This window comes from Macrosteles quadrilineatus, unplaced genomic scaffold (assembly GCF_028750875.1).
Source record: "Macrosteles quadrilineatus isolate MER2022 unplaced genomic scaffold, UCM_ALF_1.0 Scaffold_3__2_contigs__length_128488019, whole genome shotgun sequence".
NCBI lineage: Eukaryota > Metazoa > Arthropoda > Insecta > Hemiptera > Cicadellidae > Macrosteles > Macrosteles quadrilineatus.
In genome coordinates, this window is record NW_026542596.1 from 40,939,961 (window position 1) to 40,961,838 (window position 21,878).

The 21,878-nt window shown below is 34.4% G+C and overlaps 1 protein-coding gene across 6 annotated transcripts in view; it reads right to left on the bottom strand.

The window, feature by feature from the left end:
- Nucleotides 1-21,878, bottom strand: part of LOC128988519 (proton channel OtopLc-like) — a 72,853-nt gene that overhangs the window by 24,936 nt on the left and 26,039 nt on the right. For 4 of the 6 annotated variants that reach the window (XM_054409888.1, XM_054409887.1, XM_054409893.1 and 1 more), the window contains exons 2-3: nt 15,554-15,699; nt 13,050-13,135 (exon numbers count right to left, since the gene is read on the bottom strand). In XM_054409888.1, coding sequence (XP_054265863.1) covers nt 13,050-13,135; nt 15,554-15,691 — 224 coding nt within the window. In that variant the 5' untranslated portion in view covers nt 15,692-15,699. Of the gene's footprint in view, nt 1-2,958; nt 3,251-13,049; nt 13,136-15,553; nt 15,700-21,878 lie in introns of those variants that run through there. The other 2 variants (XM_054409890.1, XM_054409891.1) reach the window with 2 other exon arrangements.

The following is a 21,878-nucleotide window of genomic DNA, read 5'->3' on the forward strand; positions in this document are numbered from 1 at the left end:
GAAAACCAATTTTTTTAAATATATAAGACACATGTTTTTTTTGTTGTTGTAAGCTAATTATAGAATATTTTATACCGTATGAAATATTCAACAAAAAACACACTTAGTGTTAATGTAATGTCGACCGTTCAGTAAGTTGCACATTCAACCATTCTCTATTGGAGTAAAAGATCAGCCGCGACTGTTCCATATATGGGTTGACTACCCTGGTATTTAAGTCAACGGTATTATTGAACGTGGTTTTCATGACTATTTAACCTTTGTTTAAAATTAATTATTGTAAAACTGTTGATAAAATTATTAATTACGATTTTAGTTACCGGTAATTTTGCACTCATATTTACAAAAGCTCATCAAATCTGAGCCCTACTAAGCCACACAAAAGAAGTTTTCGGTTTCCAACGTCAATAGTTTCAACCCACAAGATTGTTCAAAAATAAATCTTTCAGCAACACTCGGGAATGTTCGCGGTTGTCTGGAATTGACGCTACAAGAGCCTCAGTTACATAGCCAGACAGCCAGACAGCCAACATAACCAGATAGCCAACACAGCCAGCTGGATCACTGGACCATGTATAATCAACACGTTTCAATCCGATATCCGTTCATCGTCTCTCATTACAATCGCGGTTCGCTGCAGTCATTGTCCCATGGATCCGACCGCGATTTATAATCAACGGTAACATTGAATTTGGAAACTGCAAGACGACTTTTCGTCCTATTATAGGATGTGGAGCATGTTTTGATTTGTAGTTTGGATTAGTTTTAGGAGTTAGGACATACCAGATTGCTAACAGGCGAAGATGAGGGAAGGATAAGATGAAATTATAGCTTTCATTCTAAGATCGGCTTATTCTTAAGGCAGGACCGATGTTAAAACCTTGGATTAAGGACAACTGGGACCAGTTTTGAATTATTAAATAGCTACTGTCTGCCTTTCAGGATCGAACAAACTATTTTGTGATTCCTATGTGACTACTCACTCAGCTACCCGGATGGAAAACACCTAAACGTCTACAGAAATGGGTATTATGTACTATATAATGTAGCAATGACATTTGTGGAAATATTTAGACGGTCTTTATTACCTTATTTTTATAGTTTTATTTGCTGTTTATGTTATTACAACACAATTTTTGTCTTGTCATTTAGATCTATTTATTGTATGAAAATGTATTTGATATTTGATGTTACAGTCATTTCAGACAATTTTATTAATTAGTCCAGTATTTAATAATGAAGAGTCTCTTTTGCAAATGTTGCATTATATGCCTATGTATATTCCTTCTTAATTTATAATTAGTTCCCCAGGGACCCGATTCCATTTGCATTCTCCCCCTCTCTTCGAAAGAGTTGTCTCAGTTTCATTCAGTGAATTTATGGCAACTTCATTCGTGGTTACGTTTCGGTGTATTTTGAATAGTTTCCTCTTATTTTGGGTAGAATCACAGGAGGGGCAAAGAGTTGTAAATAGTTTTAGAATAATTAAATTGTAGCTTGCCTCCAATATGGATGGTTTTAAATAATCTGAAACGTCTGTCAGGATATACACCAGATAATCGACACGATTGTCCCCCGAAGACCAAAATTCGAGTCTAATTTGACCTTGGCCTACCAACTAGTTTGTAATTATGACGTTTTGTTACAATAGTTTAAAGTTTTGTAAAAATATGGGCTATATATACATAGAAAAATACATATTACAACGCACTATACGTCATATACCAAACATAAATTTGAATAGACAGAAGCTATAAGAAGTTGACGAATAAGAGTGACATATACATGAGGTATATGTATGTAGGAATCGATATCACCAATGGGCTGGAGTTTTTGCCGATAATAATATAGAATTATTAAAATCGAATGGTGAATAGACTAATTTAGGTTATACGATAAACTTTTTTTAGTTCCACGAGTGCAAAATGAACTGAAAGCATATGATGACAAGTCCTTGATAACAGTTCCCATTTGTAAACTGCATTTATTTTATATTGAAATTAATAAGCTGTTTTGCAAGCCTCAATAAGAAGTCAAGCTTCATAACAAGTCTTATTTGATTATCTCCAAAAGACACTTCTTATCAAGGTTCTACTGTACTGTTTATATATACCACTATATTTAGTGTGGTTTCTGCATGTCTGTCTGTGTGTTTGTTCCGGGCGTAAAAACTACTTTTAATTGTACACAAGGTCGATCATGATTCCGGCCAAACATTTGGACCTTTAAAATAGAATTCTTTAAAATACGTAACAATTCAAACAAATTCTATGCAACAAAATTACTTAAATAAATGAGTTAAAATGCAAGTCGTTACTCTTGACGTTAATTATTTCCCCATAAAGTATTTCATTCCACTAACACAAAGTATCACATCGTCATTAGCGTATCCATAAAAATATTGCACTATCCATCAAACTTTTGGAGTTATTTTTTTTAAAGAGAGAACCATCAAAAAATACTCCTACCTCCCAATAATCTCAACACCCCCCTCACAAACATATCACTCCGACCTATACAAAGGACCAGTGAAATACACCTACTTGCACCAGCTGTAAACATTTCACTAACACGTTATAAAACTAATTTTCTGGCCAAAAAACTCCACACACGTTCTTCACAGCCAAATGCGACCAAACTGGGGGCGAAATACAAAGAAAGGGGCGTATGAAGCACCACTTAGGCGATAGTGGCGCGGAGACAATGAGTTCCTTACATATTTTACACTTCTATGAATACGGTACGTTTGTGCAATGTTTTCAAATGCGTTTCCATCTAGATTTGTCTTCGTCTTGCTATGATTATAATCTGAGTAAGGAAGTGTTGGATTATCAAGAGCTTATATGTGTAATATGTTTTAGGTATACGTTTTGACTTATTGTATTTTTTTTATAAACACAATATTGAAATATTAGGTGGATGCAAAACTTAAGTGTATTCACGAAAAATCATAATTACGTTATCCATCACGTATTTCAACCCCCAAAATCAACTAGAGAACCTCAAGGTGGAACACCAGTACCACCACCCAAGCTTGGCTGTCGCTCCGATAGCGTCAACTCCACACGTCGGCGGTTCGATACTAAACGTTGACAACTTACAACAACTCCTCGCACCAATACACCGGGACGATTCACCTACGTTTCCACACACATAACACAACGGGTTCACGGACGTCGAAGGTACAGCGTACCGCGGAGATGCAGGGTGGATCACGTGATGTCTACAACGCTCCTGATTGGTCCACGGCTCGGTCCAGGGATGCTGTGTGGAGTTGCGACCAGATATTGACTGGAACCAACCCACAACCACCCTCCACCTTACACCCCCCTCCCCACCAACGTACATCGCGATAAACTTTAATTCCGTTATGGTGCTGGATGTTTGGGATGAAAGGTATTACCTAGGAACCAGGAAGGGTCGAAGGGGAAATTCAGGGGGTCAGTTTTTGGAACATAGGCCTACTGGGGAAGAGCGTTTCTCCCAGGGTGATATTTCACCGAGAGTTACGTATATCGTCTTGTGGATGAGTTTGTGTGAATGCAATATAAACGAATTAAGGGGAGCACGTGGTAGACTTCAAAAGTGGGATCAGAAATACTGACGAGTTTTCTTCGTGGGTTTATAAACTTTGACATTCAAGAGAGACGTATTTCGTTTTATTGATAAGTTCGCGCGAATGCAATATAATACCAATTACGGTCAAGAGGTAAAATCAGAAGGTGTGGTATCGTCTTAAAAAAATATCGACGAGGAGTAATCTTCATTTGTTTTCCTAATAAGCTAACGTGAGTTAATGCAATTAAGGCTAAAGACAACCGAACTACAACAGACAATATGTTTTTCGCCCTTTGGAACGTCGTTACGATCTTGAGAGAGACGTATTTTATTTTCCTAATTAGGTTTTGTGAGTTCAAAATATATAGTTAGAATGGTGGGGGTCGGTCTTGAAAAATAATTAAGGGTTCTTCTCATGAGCTGTAACTAATATCACACACATCCTCAAATGAGGACCGAAACGTTGTAAAAGCCTTGGCTTTTGATCGTGGAAGAAAATGACTGCAATAGCTTTTAAATTAAATTAACTTACCATTACCATCGACAAAAATTGACTTTAAGCAAAGGACTTGGTAACAGTCGAAGGAGGTAGAGTTCGTAGGTGGAAGGAAATTATAAAAAATGTTGAAGAATTGACAAGATCTCTTCATAAATTCTGAACTTTTACTTTAAAGAGTCTTTAATTTGCTTAGTAAGTTTCATTAAATTTCATATACTGTACAACTAACATTTTAGTAAGAGTCAAAAGAGGATGAATTCATAGGCTAGGGAGGGACAGGAAAATACCGAAGAGTTTTCTTCTCAGTTTGTGAACTTTGACCTTCAAGATGGAGAGGTATTTCGTTTACTTGATAAGTTTGAGTGAATGCAATATATATCTAGTAAGGTTAGAAAGGAATGGAATCCAGAAGGTAGGATACAGTCTTTTACATCTTTTTGAACTTTGACCTTAAAGCAGAGCCGTCTGTCGTTTCCTTAATAAATTTGAGCACGTTTGAGTGATTGCAATGTAAGAAATTTATAAAGTTTTTTGACATGACAGTCTAATGTTAAGTTGACTTATGGTGAGATCTCAGGTACAACTAGTAATAATTTTTGTATTTAAACTCACAGCAAGCTACATTATTTTATTTTGTTACTTTCTAGGATCAAATCTAAATATTACAAATCATAGTAAACAACTAATCTATTATATTACACAACTTATAATTTTTTATTTGATTTTAGCGAATTTCCCTATAGGGAAGTAGCTATTACCGTAGGTGGCACGGTAAGACCTAGACCCGGGACCGATTTACTTTTTCATTTTGATGTCCCCAGAGGCCAAAAACACCATTCGTTCAAATTTTTATATATGTATATATATATAGACTTATATATAATAGATATATATATATATCGCTTATATATATATCGCTTATATATATATCGCTTATATATATATCGCTTATATATATATATATATATATACGTCCGTGAACGCGATAACTTGAGTAACTTTTGTCCGATTTTGATGAAATTTGGTTTAAAGGTGTAATAAACTTGATAAACTTGAATGAGTTTGCGAACCAGCACGATCGGACCATGGGAACGGGGCTTTACGGGGGGTTTTATGGGGTAAAAATTGGTTTTTCTCACTTTTGACCCTCAAAACACAAAATTTCCCGATTTCTCTTTAGACCTTTTTAAAGAGCTTAAAAAAAACAAATAATTTAGTATATAAAAGTATTTTTGTTCTATTATTAGTAACGGAGAAAATTAAAAAAATTTTAAATTTAAAATTCCCATGTTATTCTTATGGAGAATATTGTCAAATGTTGTAGTTCGCTTGTTTATGGATATATTTTGATAAAACTTGGCAAATTTATTTATTTAGTACTAAGCTATCAATGTTTTACTCAAAAACACACTTTATTAGTTTCCTTGTAACAGCAAACCTAGGTAGGTACTCGTTAAACCTAATGTTATTAAAATATATTTAAATGAAAATCAATTCAGACAAATGGTAATTCGCTTAGTCTGCAGGTTTGCTGCGGCGGGGGTATTTATTTATAATTTTTTTGATTTTATGTTACTTGGAAGGAAAAACTGATCAAATACCCTACTTATATTTTTACAAATCTTCACGTTTGAATTGTATTAAATGAGTTATATTTTAGCATAAGGGAAGAAGCAAATGATTAGATCGTTAAGGATTGAATTAAGTATTACTAGGTGAACCCGCGCGAATTCGCACGGATAATAAGTTAGGATATTATAGCAACGCCGATTGAAGCTACGTCGTTGTATTGACGTTGGTCTTGAGCCTCAATTTCTTTTGCTGTTCATTAGGAGTATTTTGCAGGACGAAACTAATCATGCTGAAAACTTGCGCGTATGGATTAAAATCAATCAAATGTTGAGTCAAAATGTGCATGAGTTCAGTGCTGCAAGAACCATTAGCTTTGTTTAGCATTCTTCCTTGAACAGCGGTTTTGACGTCTGTAGATATAAATTTGAGCATATGTGGGATGCTCCCCTTCTGACGGTTAAAAGTTGCCAATTGAGTGATAAATTGTGCACCTTATACATGAAAGGCCCTCCACCGTTATGTTCTTCAATTTTAGCTCGAGTGCTGACCATTGCGAGCGCAGAGTTGTACGATCTAATGTTCTCTTTTGTAGTTTCTGCTCAAATGATTTGCTCCAGTAGGCTCTGGAGATTTCTTGGTATGGTGGTAGGTGGATTCACTTTTCCTTTATGGCAGCAGGATGAAAATCCTTCGCTTCGTCCTCTTTGTTCTTCTTTAAAATGTAGCACACCACATTTCTGACATTTTAATGCCATCTCGCCAAATGAATGCTGCTGAATTCTTGTATTTGTCGGTGTATATTTTCAGTGTAATTTTGTAAGTACACGTTGACACTAACTGTTCCAGCTCCTCCTCATCTATGCTCCTTACGTTTTGCATTGCTTGCACTATGTTGACTCACCGTGTCCGACCGGCATTATTTCTTTGTCGTCGGGTCCTTGACATGTTTCAACGAAAATATAATGTAAAACTTTTCTCCCGTCGTGTCCTATGGGTAACATTTTTTGCCAGGTTTCTAATTATTTTTAAAAACATGCAAACTGTTTACATTTCAAAACCAAACAAAACAGCTGGGATTTATTTTTTGTTTAAACTAATGTATTGACATCTGTTTCAGAATATAATAACATTCAAATCAATCACAACTAGAGGACCCATGCTGCTCCGCAGCGTTAAAATAATTATTATATCCGAGAAATAATCAAATTTATAATTTTTTATTGAGTAATACGGTATCTTAAGCTTAACTGATTCAAACAATCAATAGCTCAATTTAAATCCTATAATTTACTGATTATTTTGTGTCTAAAACATATAGAAAAACAGGAACAATACTGGAGCTATTGATTTTTAACCATATTAAAACATTAAGAAAAATAATTTTTATATTGGTTATTCACCTTGCATTTGCTTGAAACTCGTCGGATTTGAATAACTTAAATGAAAGCCAGTATTTAACTGAAGGTTCTTAGACTAAAATATATGGGATTATAAATCTATAGCTGGTAAAGGTACATCTTAATTTGAAGTAAGAAATATAAAATAAATCAAATTATGTGTTCTGGTCGTGTAATACTGTAGGTAAATATTTGTAGATGATTGATGGCAAATTTGTGCGTGCATTCGAGACCTCAATCATGATAATCGGTCAGGTAGAAGAGCCAAACGAACTCGGCAAAGAAAAACCAAATTTAACTTCCATAAGAAATACATGGGGAGCAAATTTTCATTTGCGTATACACCGAGTGGGATTATAGATAAATATATGTCGATGCTTGATGGTAAATCTGTGCGTGCATACCTTCAATTTGAGACCTAAATCATGAAAATCGGTCGGGTAGAAGAGCCCAACGAACTCGGCAAAGAAAAGCCAAATTTAACTCCCATAAGAAATACATGTGGAGCAAATTTCGTTTACGTATAAGCCTAGTGGGATTATAGATAAATATATGCCGATGCTTGATGGCAAATCTGTGCGTGCATACCTTCGATTTGAGACCTCAATCATGAAAATCGGTCGGGTAGAAGAGCCAAACGAACTCGGCAAAGAAAAACCAAATTTAACTCCCATAAGAAATACATGGGGAGCAAATTTCGTTTACGTATAAACCGAGTAATACTATAGATAATTATATGCCGATACTTGATGGCAAATTCGTGCGTGCATACCTTCAATTTGAGACCTCAATCATGAAAATCAGTCGGGTAGAAGAGCCCATCGAACACGGCAAAGAAAAGCCAAATTTAACTCCCATAAGAAATACATGGGGAGCAAATTTCGTTTACGTATAAACTGAGTAGGATTATAGATAAATATATGCCGATGCTTGATGGCAAATCTGTGCGTGCATACCTTCAATTTCAGACCTCAATCATAAAAATCGGTCGGGTAGAAGAGCCAAACGAACTCGGCAAAGAAAAACACAATTTTACTCCCATAATAAATACATGGGGAGCAAATTTCGTTTACGTATAAACCGAGTAATACTATAGATAATTTATATGTCGATGCTTGATGGCAAATCTGTGCGTGCATACCTTCAATTTGAGACCTCAATCATGAAAATCGGTCGGGTAGAAGAGCCAAACGAACTCGGAAAAGAAAAACCAAATTTTTTTAATATATAAAATGTTATCCTTATGGAAGGAACTTTGAGGGCAGCCCACGCCCTTAAAAAGACAAATTTCGAAAATCTAAAGCCAGTTTGCACATCTACACACCTAGACGAACATTTTGGAATATAATATGTGGGGTTAAATCTTAAAACAAAAAAGCCTTATTGTTCACAAAGTTTCATGTCGCGTATTAAATATATAGATTTAGTAGAAAAAAATGGCTAGACTAAATGTTGTGCCTTTGCAAATGTCTATATGGTGATCTATCTAATCGCTTAATTGACTGCTTAAGCACTTAATTGACAGATTGTAGTAACATGGCATTTCAAATTTAGGAAAAATGTGTTTCTAATAATGCAAATATAAACTCGTCAACTAAATTCGAATTACTGTGGGTTTCCTCATAAAAACTGTTTAATATTAAAGGATATTTTACATTATTTGGAAACTGAACAACTTAAGTACAAAATTAATATTTCATTCATATATGGATTTTGTAATATATTTGAATTTAAATATCATATATAGGACCAACATAGTATAGACTAACAAATTTAATAAGTGACATAACAGATACCATTCCTAACTCAATTTTGCCAGAGGACGAGGGGGTGAATTTATTTTTAATATGTAACGAATTAGTTACCTAACCTACAGGATTACTAGGGAATCCTATTATAGTTGGGAGATGCCTATTGCCTGTATGTTACGCAAATATTATTCTGTGCCATCATTATTGTTTGAATTTTCACGTTGAATAATAGATAAAGAGTAATATATTTAAAAAAACATTCAAAGGTCATAGGCCTACACCTTATTAACAGAATATCTTTGTTCAATTGTTTGACAATTACTGTACTTAAACTTCCAAAAAAATGGTGTACCTGTTCTAAGATAACGATGCACTTGGTCTAAAAATAACAATGTACATGTTCTGAGATAACACTAAACCTGTTCTTAGATAACAATGTACCAAGATATATAATCTAAGCTGACAAGATACATGTTCTAAAAGAAAAGATAATTGATTGAAGGTAATAAGATACCTGATATAAGATCAGATATTATTACTCAAATGTTTACATTTGGATGATTAATTTGAAAGAATTTTAGGTTGATTGATTTATGTATCTTTGTCTACACATTGACATGACAGGCCAATTTTCAATTTCATAACTAAACATACAAAAGAATTGCGACATAGAAAAGGAAACGTGGCTTTTTACCAATTTATAATATTCCTTTCTAACGATTAATTGTATTACGTACTTTATGTGTGTGAGATAAATGACTTATATTTTATTACAGCACTGAAGTGAAATTAGTAATGTTCATTATAACACGATGATATATTTCACTAATAGGGCCTAAATTGACTGATTCTTTTGACAAGAGCTCAAAATGACTGGAACAAGCAGTAGGAAGGAAATGAGCAAGAGAGCTAGGGTAGAAAAACACGTTAAATGTCATTAACAACATCTCAAAACAAATATGTTGTATATTTAATTTACATCTCAAAACTTCCCCCTTCTGTTTTGCTGTGATATAAACAAACGTCTCTAGCTGATTTGTATACCGCCATTATATAAACAACATCTGTTGCCGATATCAAGCTATTATGCCTGTTTTGATTGTTTGAAGTAAATTATAGACATTATAACTGCCAACGCAATAATAGGGATTCCATGAAATTACTGCAATATTTTTACATTACAACCAGTCTTGTTATATTATTTATTATAGGATAATACAGGTACATTATAACACGATAGCAAACACAAATGCATTTCAATAACAATAAAATGATGTACTTTTTTTAGTAGATAAACATATCCCAAAATGTTGTTTTAAAATTCGAAATGGGTAAGATTTGATCCATCAGTTGACGGACGATTTAAAACGATGGATTCTGGGATTGAAGCCAATTTAGGTAAAAGCTCCTTCAGAATAGGTAGGCCTAGGTCCGGAAAATTAAGATTAGATTTTTTACGATTATGATGTGTATTTTAAGATAAAGAATAGTGAAGAACCAATGTTGAATGGGTGAGATGATAGCCTCATTACTGACTAAGATCAGCTGATTTTCAGCCAGGAACTAATTTAAGCCCAATAATCTACCCCAATAACAGCCTAATAACATCTAGCCCAAACAACAGCCCAATATCTAGCCCAATAACAGCTGGGTCTTCTTTTAAATTCTCAAAAGGACTTGTCTCAGGATCAATTAAATTAGCAATCTTCATACTAGGCGAGCCCATCCACTCAGTTGCAAGCCATAACTAGGCTATGAATGGAAATCCCTAATTGATGCAAGAAATATTGTTAGGTAGCTGAAACTTTTCATCTAAATGTTTCCTCCCAAAGTTGGTCCTCTGTCGGATTGTTGACCGTTGGTGTGCCGCTGACACTAATGTGCTAAAGTGTTGATGTTAGCAACGTTTAACGCGCTACATGAATGACTGTCACTTGAGCTAGACTCACTGGATTTACACTACTGTACGTTTATCACAATACAATTCTTACAGATCATACAGTTTATTTGCAATTAACTTACATTTAATTTCATAATTATTCTTGAGTGGCATTTTGTAAGAGGACAAACCCTAAACACTATTGGAGAAATGCTGTTCAAATCCCTGCTGCTATTTCGGATAATCTGTTTATTGAACCCGTCTAAATCTGATACACTAATTGCCAAGGTAATAGGCTAAATTTAAGGGCCAAAGTTATTAGAATTAAGTATAAGTGCTATTTTCAGCAAAAGGTTTATTCAACAGCATTTGTTGTTAACATTGAGTGTTAAATTGTGCTTTAATTTATGTTAATTATGAACAAATATACTGTCATTCGATATTTTTAAACTTTGTGTCGTTTGATAACTTTAAATGCAAAATAAAAGTTTTCAAGGCATTTTTGTCATAAAATCATCCATGTTTTTGGAATTTAAATTACAAAAATTAAAATGTCCGCCTTTTTGAAGTTTTGAGCTTGGCCAAATTAAATTAATAACATAGGTAGTTTCCATTCGTACATACATAGGTTTTATTGAGAAACTTAAAGTTTCTCATATTAATGCGCATACAAATTGTCCGGTTTTACATCAGTTGGAACAATGTAAAAATAAAAATGTTTATATTAAAATACAAAAAGGCGGATATCTGGCGATGCAGTTTTGGATCAAAATAATTCTTGATTTCCTTTTTTTAATTTGATCCATAGAAATTTTTCCTGGAGCTTGGGTGTTTCCTGGGACACCCTGTGTGGGTTTACACCATCGAAGTATATAACACAATTCGATGGCTTACACTCTCGAAAAAAACATAATTCACACCGAAAATCCATTCAACATGTGGGAGTTGGGTGCGGCTGGGGGTTGCTGTAGTTCCAGATATCACCACACTAGTTCTAAGGGACAGCTGTTCTTTCAGTTCATCTCTTTGCCACGTGAGTGCAGCACATGTCAGTTCCATTGTTGTAATAATCACTGCTAGCATAAAATCATCCACTACTATCTCAAACGGTACAAGCAATAGTGTTTTTGCCAAAACTGTGTTGAAAAATAGAAGTGCAATATTTATTGCTCATTTCAAGGACTAAAAGGGTTGAAAATGTTAAATTACCATTAAATCTCACGAGTTTGTTAAAATTATTTCTCATTTTCATTTTCGTAGGGATTTTCAGTCTTTTTCCAATCCTCAATCAAAGACGATAATCTATCCTTTCATAATCAAAGGTTGATGGCATTTTGAAACTGTGCAGTAGTGCATGCCAATAATATTGTTATACATACTTTTGAATACTTAAGGCTGGTTGTAACTTGGGTAAATTTGGGATCATTCTGTTTTTCTACCCCATCATATCTTAATCTTTCATCAACACCATCCTATCCTCTTCCCTAAGCCTTCGTAGACAGTCTAGACATTAAAAATGAGATAGAACAAAGTTAGAAAAAGATTTTTGTTTCTCTATTAGTTTAAGAAAGCGGAGGTTAAAACGCTGTTCGAATGCATTCATTCTTCAGTCGAGTCACGTGCTGGCTATTCATTATGGACATTTTATGGTACCAAACATAACGTATTATAAGTAAATGTAACCAAGTCCATTCTTTGGAATCCAATTCAACTGTTTTAACAGTTTGCTGTATTCTCTTGTTAACAGGCTAATTTTACCCCCCTAATCGATCTCAACGCTGCTTTATCTGGTTGTGAAGTTTAGCTTACTAACTACTTGGTAAAGAACGGAAATGTCAATGATTCACTGTATGACTTGATGCCATCGTTTCAGCAATTCATCCCCACAGTTACATCGAATTTATAAGCTCCAGTCTAGTGGACTTTGGCCTCCGATGTCCCGGGTTCAAATCCCACCAATCACCAATGGATTTTTACCTAGTGATAATGTCGCGACCCCTCTTGACCTGGTCTGAAGTAGTGTGGAAAATATTTCCGGGCTAGAACCTCGAGGTAAAACTGCACTCTATCACCAATTGGAATTGTAGTACTTGCACCATAGAATAAATAAACCCCATGTGAGTTTATTTATTCTATGGTTGCTTATCTAGATTGGTGGGTCCCACTTACTGCTGGTATTGTTTCTGTGTTTCTGCTGATGAACATATCTCTAGACATTTCCAAAGTTTTCTAAAGCAAGGAGAGATTCTGAGATTGCAGGAACCGTCAGTAGTTTACAATAGTGGATTGCAGCCAATTTATTTTTGGTGAAAGATTCTTCTGGATGTGTAAGTCCCCGAGATTTTACTATATCCTATCCATGCATATTGTAAAGATCTCTTAAGTTTACTCACTTGGCATTTTTTGGTCTCGTGTCCTCGACTATTGGACGAAAGTGATGAGCAGGCGAAGTGTGGGAGCCATAACCGTCGGAGTTTAGCTGGAACAACAAACATAAATTTTACTTCGATCAACAAACATAAAAAAATACTGGGAATAATAAAAATACAAATTTTACTTATGGTACACATTGTTCACACCACTAGTTTTCGGGTTCTGTTCTTGACCAGTGAATAGAACTATTTGCTTTTAACATAGTATCAATAGTCAAGTCCCTGTATTTGTAACTACAGAAAGAAGAGTAGTTATACATTTTTTATTCTGTGATGTAATGTACAACCAATTTGTAATATTTTTTCTCTTTATTGAAAATGTAGTGAGGCTATTAAAGTTTTACACAATTGAAAAAAAGAGTTTCTGTACTGATTTAAAACGGAAACAATAGAGTTTTAATTAAAAACCATCTAGGACTGTCCTAGATGATTTTTAATTAAAACAAAACTCTATTGCTTCCATTTTAAATCAGTACAAAACTATTTTTTAAACTGTAGTAAAGCTTTAATAGCCCACTGCATTCTTAATGAAGAGCAAAAAAAGTCGATAACTTTGAAAAATATATATAGTCGCAGTCTTACTTACTGTATATGAGTATGAATAGAGATTGTAATAAGAAACTTTTGAATTCAGCATTGTTGTAACAGACAATGGACAAAGATATTAGCATTAGCTAGATGACTTGAACTCAATATACAGCATTTTTCATTTTATCTTTGTTGTTTAAAGTCAGTCATATTTTTAATACAGTAATTTAAACGACTAAGATCCATGATATCAAAAACTGAAAATAAATTGTTGGTAGATTATCGACAAAGGCTTATAAAAGTAAACATTTTATTATTTTTTGTGCAAGCCAACAAAATCTTTGAATCCCCTATCTTAAAGCTATATTTACCAAAAACGTCATTAGTTTATGTTTGGGTATTATGTCAAAAATATTAAACTGAGGAAACTTCAGCTGGCCTTATTTATAACCTTGAGCTAACCTTTAATTAATGGCCCTAGGTAAAGAAACTGCTTATCTTAGCCAGTAACAGAGCTGGACAGTACACATGTCATCCACTTCATTCTTCACTAATTCAGTAATTGTGCATCACATCTAGCCCTAAAATAAGTACAAAAAGTATACAGCTGCCCTTCTGAACTGTTTGAGACATCATGGCCTCTAAGGCCGCGGCGGCGTGTGGTGTGGCAACGCCGCAGTCCCGGCCTACGGAAACAGGTGTTGCACAAATACTAAATAGTGGAGCTTTTGCGAAATGCTTACACGTTTGTTACTTGTTACTTATACGTTTGTGGATGAAGTGGATATTGCCAAGGCAATATGCAAAATAAAGAAGCAAGTGCCCCTGTTTACATGTGCTAAAACTAAACTGTGTTCTTTGAAAACTCTTTAGCTTACCCTCCCACGGTTAAACCAAATAGCCTTCCATCCCAACATCTCGACTGAATAGCCAAGCTCAGCAGGGTTGCCTGGTACTAGAGCCAACAAATGTGAACTGCAGGGAGGCTTACAAATTAGGCAGCCAAAAAGTACTTGGCGCATAAACCAAATCATACTACAGCTTGTGTATACAATAGAAAAAAAGGAACCATTGAAACCATTGTAATAGAACCCCACTGGCGTGTGACCCGACTATTAGCTTTGAGTTGGAGGATTGAAATTCAGCAGCTAATAAATAGAATTTTTTATACTTAAATTATTATATTAGCACAGTTTAATTTATATTACAAAACCCCGGAAGACTTGCAACCATCACCGACTCTTGCCCTCATTTGTCTTAGGGCGAAGGAGCCGAAAAGGAGGTGGTGTCAACTAAACGCCTATAGGTATACATATCTATAAAACTTAATTATAACGTGGCCTACTGACATTTTAAACTGTACGGTAGTCAATCCTGGACCTAGATGTCATTTGTAATATGAATATCGCTTCATGATGTCAAAGGTCAACGATAGACAGGGAATTTAAAGAATTCCCTTACGAAAAAGTGTAAAAAATGTGAATGGTGTAGAAATAAAGAAAATACTGTATTACATTTAAGGATTTTCGTAAGTTACTGGGCAATACGTCCTTGATACTATATAAGTTTGACTTTTGTTAGATAGCTCCATTTATTTAATTGATAGCCTAACCAGAATAAACAGCATAGACTCCTCTAATTCAAGGCCGCGGCGAAATAAAAATGGCAACGCCGCAACCCCGGCCTACTGAAATAGCTGTTGCATTAATTCATCATGGAGCATCTACTCAGTTTATGCTAACTTGTTTGTTATCGATATTATAACCATTACAGTAAGCCAGCCGGTGCGACGTTGCCACACTCACGCCGCGGCCTTGTACAGGAGACTATGCATATGGGTACAGATTCGAATGAACCAACAGCCTTCAGATTTGAAATCTAGCACTTAACCACTTGGTTACTAAGACTATTCGACCCAGATGTTTGATGACCCGTACCTTGACGATGGTCCCGACGGCAGCCTCCGTATGCACCTCCAGTATCTCCTTGTCCATGGCCTCCAGCAGTAGGGAGTCTGCGTTTCCTTGGTTCAACAAACGTTCCTTCATCTCGTGCAGGTAGGGACACCTCTGCATGTTCTACCCTGTAACATAAAAACATGTCATGTCAACACTGTATGACTGCAAGAGGAGATAATCGTTTGATTTTTTTTTTCAATCACTACAGCCTTAACAAGGCAATAGAATCCGATTTCTACATCTATCAATAGAGTTAACCAATTAGTAAAATAAACGATTTACGATCTTTGGTTCCATAATGTAATAAGGGGGTTTCACTTTTTCTTCAATATATTTAAACAAGTAACAACCACATTATTCTCTTCATCCTCATCCAATTGCACTTACAGAAAAAAGTACTGTACAACACTTTTTTAAGCAGACGTTTAAAATTTTAACAAATTTTATTTGGAAACCTAAATTTTTGACTAGTCAGTAAATTACACTTTTTCTTTCGAACTGCAAACCGAAAAATAGCGAAGCAAGACCGCATCGATCAGCCATTCTGTTCTTTGTCCCGTCATCTGAGGGGAGAGATTATTCCAATTTAGATATGACGTCACTGACGGGGGTGCCATGGGTAGGGGAGGGGCAACAAAGGCCGAGACTTCAAAGTGAGTGGTGGCTGTAGGCTGGAGGTTCTGTTTGTTTGGCGCCGGAGTTGTTGGCCGCGTGTTTGTTGTTTGTTCACCGTCAAACGCCAACAAACACTTGTCAAGCCTACCTATGCCAAACATAAGGTGGTAAAGGGTGGTCTTCTGAAGAATCATTATGATATACAGTGCGCACTTCCCCAATATATCGTATTTAGTGAATAAATTAGTTTTGTAAATTTAATTACTTTGCCAAGTTTAGAAGGGTGGATGTTATTGAAAAACGAATAAAACCCTCAAATTTTGCATATTTTTATTACATTATTTTACAATAGCTGTATGGCTGAAAATTGCACTAGTGCTCGCCTAGTATCCAGAAAGTAGTTGGTATAAAACGGCCCTGAAAGAGATCTACACCTTTACCTTTACCGGCTCTTCGTCGTTGCCCAGCCATAGCTGGCTGGATAGATTGCGTTATAAAAAAAAATTTAAAACATTAAGACTATTTACACGATATACAAGGCGGTGGATCATGATGTACAAACTGAGTCGGGGGTTTCAAAAGATTCCCTGAGAAATGTGCGCTACGAACGCCTCAACTGGCAGGCTTCTAGCATAGATTAAACATGGAGTATGTTTAATCTATGCTTCTAGTGAAGGCCACCTCTGAAGCTGAAATCATCTAAGTTTTTCATGACGTGTACAACACTGTTGAAGACGTACTGGCTAAAATTTCATAGCTCCCAGACGCACGAAAAGAGATCTACAGGGCGTCAACTTTGCTAGATGTTACAATTCCAAGTGTCTTCTTCTGGAGTCTCAGAAGATTTATCATGTCCAAACCAGACCCAACTGTTCTTGATATTTGGGCTGTTACATTGACCTTACTAAAGAAACATCTGATCTTAGTAACAAGCTACAGTTTGTTTTATTCATCACTCATCTTCGTAAAAATACACACTATGCTGTGATGGTGTTGTAGAAACCGATTTAACACGTTCGCTACTGCAATAGTACGAAATTTTCCATTCACATGGACCAGCGACGCACATATGCGACGGCCGGTTTCCACCCATAGACTGCCGTCGCATATATGCGACGGCTAGTCACAATAAAATAGACTGCCGACGCATATTTGCGTCGGGGTTCTAATGTTATTAAAATGCTTATATCTTTGTAGTGGTCTATTTGAAGGCACTGAATTCCCTGCAGTGGTCTACAGAGATGTCTGACGCACAACTGCGTCGCTTGGTCTGTGGATATGATGATTGGTGACGTCATATAATAGTTGGAAAAACTGGTCTTTACTTTTCTGCATCACTGTATGTACGTATGCAGTATGTATGCTGCAACATCCTATGTAGCTTTTATATTTGTTCAGTTATAAACTGTTCTTGAATAATCTGTTTATTTTTTTACTTACTTTCACCTTAAAACACAAAAAATGAACTGTCGCATATATGCGACGTTTCCCAAGTAGCATAACAATGTTGTTTCAATGTTGTTGTCAACATTTAATCAACATTAATTTAATATTGCCCCAATATTGATCAACGTGGTAACAATATTGTTACAACGTTTTCGTGAAACAAAATACATTGTCTTGACAATGTTGTCTTAATATTTTTCAACGTTGTTTCAATGTTGTTTTCAACATTTAAACAACATTCATTCAATATTGCCCAAATATTGATCAATGTGGTAACAATATTGTTACAACGTTTTCGTGAAACAAAATACATTGTCTTGACAATGTTGTCTTAATATTTTTCAACGTTGTTTCAATGTTGTTTTCAACATTTAAACAACATTCATTCAATATTGCCCAAATATTGATCAATGTGGTAACAATATTGTTACAACGTTTTCGTGAAACAAAATACATTGTCTTGACAATGTTGTCTTAATATTTTTCAACGTTGTTTCAATGTTATATGGAAATATTAAGCCAATATTAAGACAATTTTGAAAAAAATTTAGAAATTATCAATTAACAATATTTTGTTAACATTAACAGTATTTTGATTATTGTTTTTACAACATTGTTTAAGTATTTTTGTATCGGCTGTATTATCCTGTCAATATTAAGCTAATATTTTAAAAAATTCACAAAATAATTGTTAAACAATCTAAGTATTCAAAATACTTCGGCCTGCATAAATGCATAATAAAAATGTCAAAACAAAAAAAAACTCATTTTAGGTAATACTCTATTGACTGACAAAACTATTATTAATATATTATTTTATTCTTGAATAACAGTAGGCTATGCTATTTCATAAAATCTGCAAAAAGTATTTCTGTGGAATATTGTTGACATAAGTTATGTATATTTATTTCAAGAAAAAGGTAAAATATAACGTCACAATTTAAAAATATTTTGTTTATTCTTTCACAAAGCCCAAAATATACATTTTTTATAGAAGGTCAAATCACAAAAGTAAAAGAGACCAAAAAACCAAGCGAACAAAATATTCTTATAATATATCAAATCTGTAAACAAAAGTAAATCACTTTCAAGATTTAAAAATTAATAACTGCAGGCTCAATGTATAGGCCTAGTGATTGTTGAAAAGTGTTTATATCTTCGCTGACATCTCCATAGGCCCGATTCTCTTCGACTGTAGCGGCATCCTTCCCTTTCCTAAAAAAAAGTCTTTGTGTCAAGTTTATTTTGCATGGGAATTGGGAGTATCTGAAAGTATAGAACAAGAACAGCTGCTATTTCATGTTGTTGAGGGTTGGATAGAGCTTATGAAGTACATCAGGCATGTTTGATCTATGTTCCACGCTCTCACAATTTTTATTTCAGCTAATACTGCGGTTTCATTGTGGACGAAATGAGAGTAAAAAAATGAAAAAAAAAATATAAAACCTAACCGTCATAAACTAACATAACTAACCAAACTTGCTAATAATATAAAAAGAGATATAAGATAAAAATCTAATGAAGGTTTACTACCTATTCGAAAAAATTGTTCTGTTCATAAAATAAAATTATAAATGCCTCAATTTCTAACAAAAAATGAAGTAATCACATTCTAAGCAAAATCTTTAACAAAAAGTTAGTGTCACTGGAGGGATTCAAACTGGATAACTCTTAGACATCGTTTGAGTACTCTATCCACTACACAACATCGATAGTTGAACTTCGTATCGTTGCGCTAATGGTGTTCTCTCAAGAGAAGAGAGTGACGTCAGACCGTGACAGCCAATAGAATGTTCTCATTTCGTCCGTATTGAAAACCGCAGCTGAAATAAAAATTGTGCCTCATGGCCCTGGCCCACTTTAAAATAACTATTTTAAGGTTAAACGTAGCCTCGGAGATTGTTAATGGTTTGCAAGGTCTGTAATTTAAATACTCCCTTTTCCACTATTTTCTCCACTGTCAAAAAATTTTTGCATATTACCATTGACTAAATTGTTGAATAGGAGGGCCTACTTGTATTAATAGCCAAATATAATACAAGACCTATATTAACCTATATTATGTATGAAAGGCATGTATTAAAAAATTTAGTTAGGCAGAGATAGAGTCAGAAGAGAGTATAAAGGCTTATTTATTTACTCTTATACAAGCTTCAAATTATCTAGAAATATTTAAATATTGCTATTTATTGCCTTATTTTTAGTTAATGAAAACAAAAACTCAACATAAACAATGCGGTAGGCTGTTGTAAAATTAGTCATTCGAGGAACGATTTCCTAAACATACAACAAAACCAAAAGCTATTTTAGCGAATTTCCCTATAGGGAAGTAGCTATTACCGTAGGTCTCATGGTAAGACTTAGGCCCGGGACCGATTTACTTTTTCATTTTAATGTCCCCAGAGGCCAAAAACACCATTCGTTCAAATTTTTATATATGTATATATATATAGGTATAGCCTATATATATATATATATATAGATTTTTATATATATATATATGTGTCCGTGAACACGATAACTTGAGTAGTTTTTATCCGATTTTGATGAAATTTGGTTTGAAGGTGTAAGGCGGGATAAACTTGAATGAGTTCGCGATCCAGCATGATCGGACCATGGGAACAGGGTTTTATGGGGGGTTTTATGGGGTAAAAATTGGGTTTTCTCACTTCTTACCCTCAAAACACGAAATTTCGCAATTTTTCTCTAAACCTTCTTAAAGAGCTTAAAAAAACAAACAATTCAGTATATCAAAGTGTTTTTGTACGGTTATTGGTTACGGAGAAAACTAAAAAAATGGTAAATTTAAAATTCCCACGTTATTCTTATGGAGAATATTGTAAAATGTTGTAGTTTGCTTCTTTATGGATATACAGGGTGATTGATATAAGTGTGCCAGCCGTTTTATTCGAAAACTATAAGAGATATCAAAAAAAGTTAAATGGTAAGTGCCTTGGATTTTTTATTTAAAAAATTGTAGTCAAGTCGAAAAAATTATTTTAGCCGCCATTTTTCCAATACGGCCGCCAGCTTTGATTTTTCTTACGGAACACCCTGTATTTTATGATGTTTTCCGGTAGAAAATGTAATTTTAAGACAATTTTATTCTTGTTATTTTTTTCATAAACCTATCCGTTTCAAAGATAATGATGGTTTAAGTTTTGAAATTTTGGCATGAGAAAGTTTCAATAAAGGCCTAAGCAAGCATGCCAGCTGTTTTATTCGAAAATTATTGAAAATTTCACAACTTTAAACCATTATTATCTTTGAAGCGGTTAGGTTTATGAAAAAAATTACAAGAATGAAATCGTCTTAAAATCACATTTTCTACCGGAATACATAATAAAATACAGGGTGTTCCATAAGAAAAATCAAAGTTGGCGGCCATATTGGAAAAATGGCGGCTAAAATAATTTTTTTGACTCGACTACAATTTTTTTAATAAAAAATCCAAGGCACTTACCATTTAACTTTTTAGCGAATTTCCCTATAGGGAAGTAGCTATTACCGTAGGTGGCATGGTAAGACCTAGACCCGGGACCGATTTACTTTTTCATTTTGATGTCCCCAGAGGCCAAAAACACCATTCGTTCAAATTTTTATATATGTATATATATATAGACTTATATATATATATATTAGGGTCAATCCATATCAAGTCATCCAGGGCATGACACCCATGATCTCAGATTCTAATGATTTTTTTTTTCATGTGTTCCTTTTGCTATTCTAATTATGAATACCAAATTTCATTTTGATATCTTGAATACTTTTTTAGTTATGAATTTTCAAAAATTGCTAAAAATAAGCGTTTTCCCGTTTCCGCTGATTATTGGGAGTACGAAATTGTTTTGGTAAAAAAATCATTACTCAGTCACTATTTATCATATCACAATGGGACTTTCATTAAAATGTTCAGAAAATCTTGTAGAATTAAGGAAAAATATGTTTATGGGGGTGGTCATTTTATGTTCCAGTCAGTAATCCATCCAACTTTAATTTTGGTCTAATCTTTAGCAAAAAACACGAAATTTTGAAAAATTGATGAAAATTATAGGCACTATGTAAACCAAAGGTATTTTATCATATTTATATTCCTAAGGACATATACTAACAGGTTCTTAAAGAAAAACACTGGGATTTTCACTGCCTTTTAGTTTGTACCTCAATAAACAGAAAAATATAATTTTCATAAAAAAGGCAGAGTGCGGACAGTTAAACCTGTACTAAGAATCAATAGCTA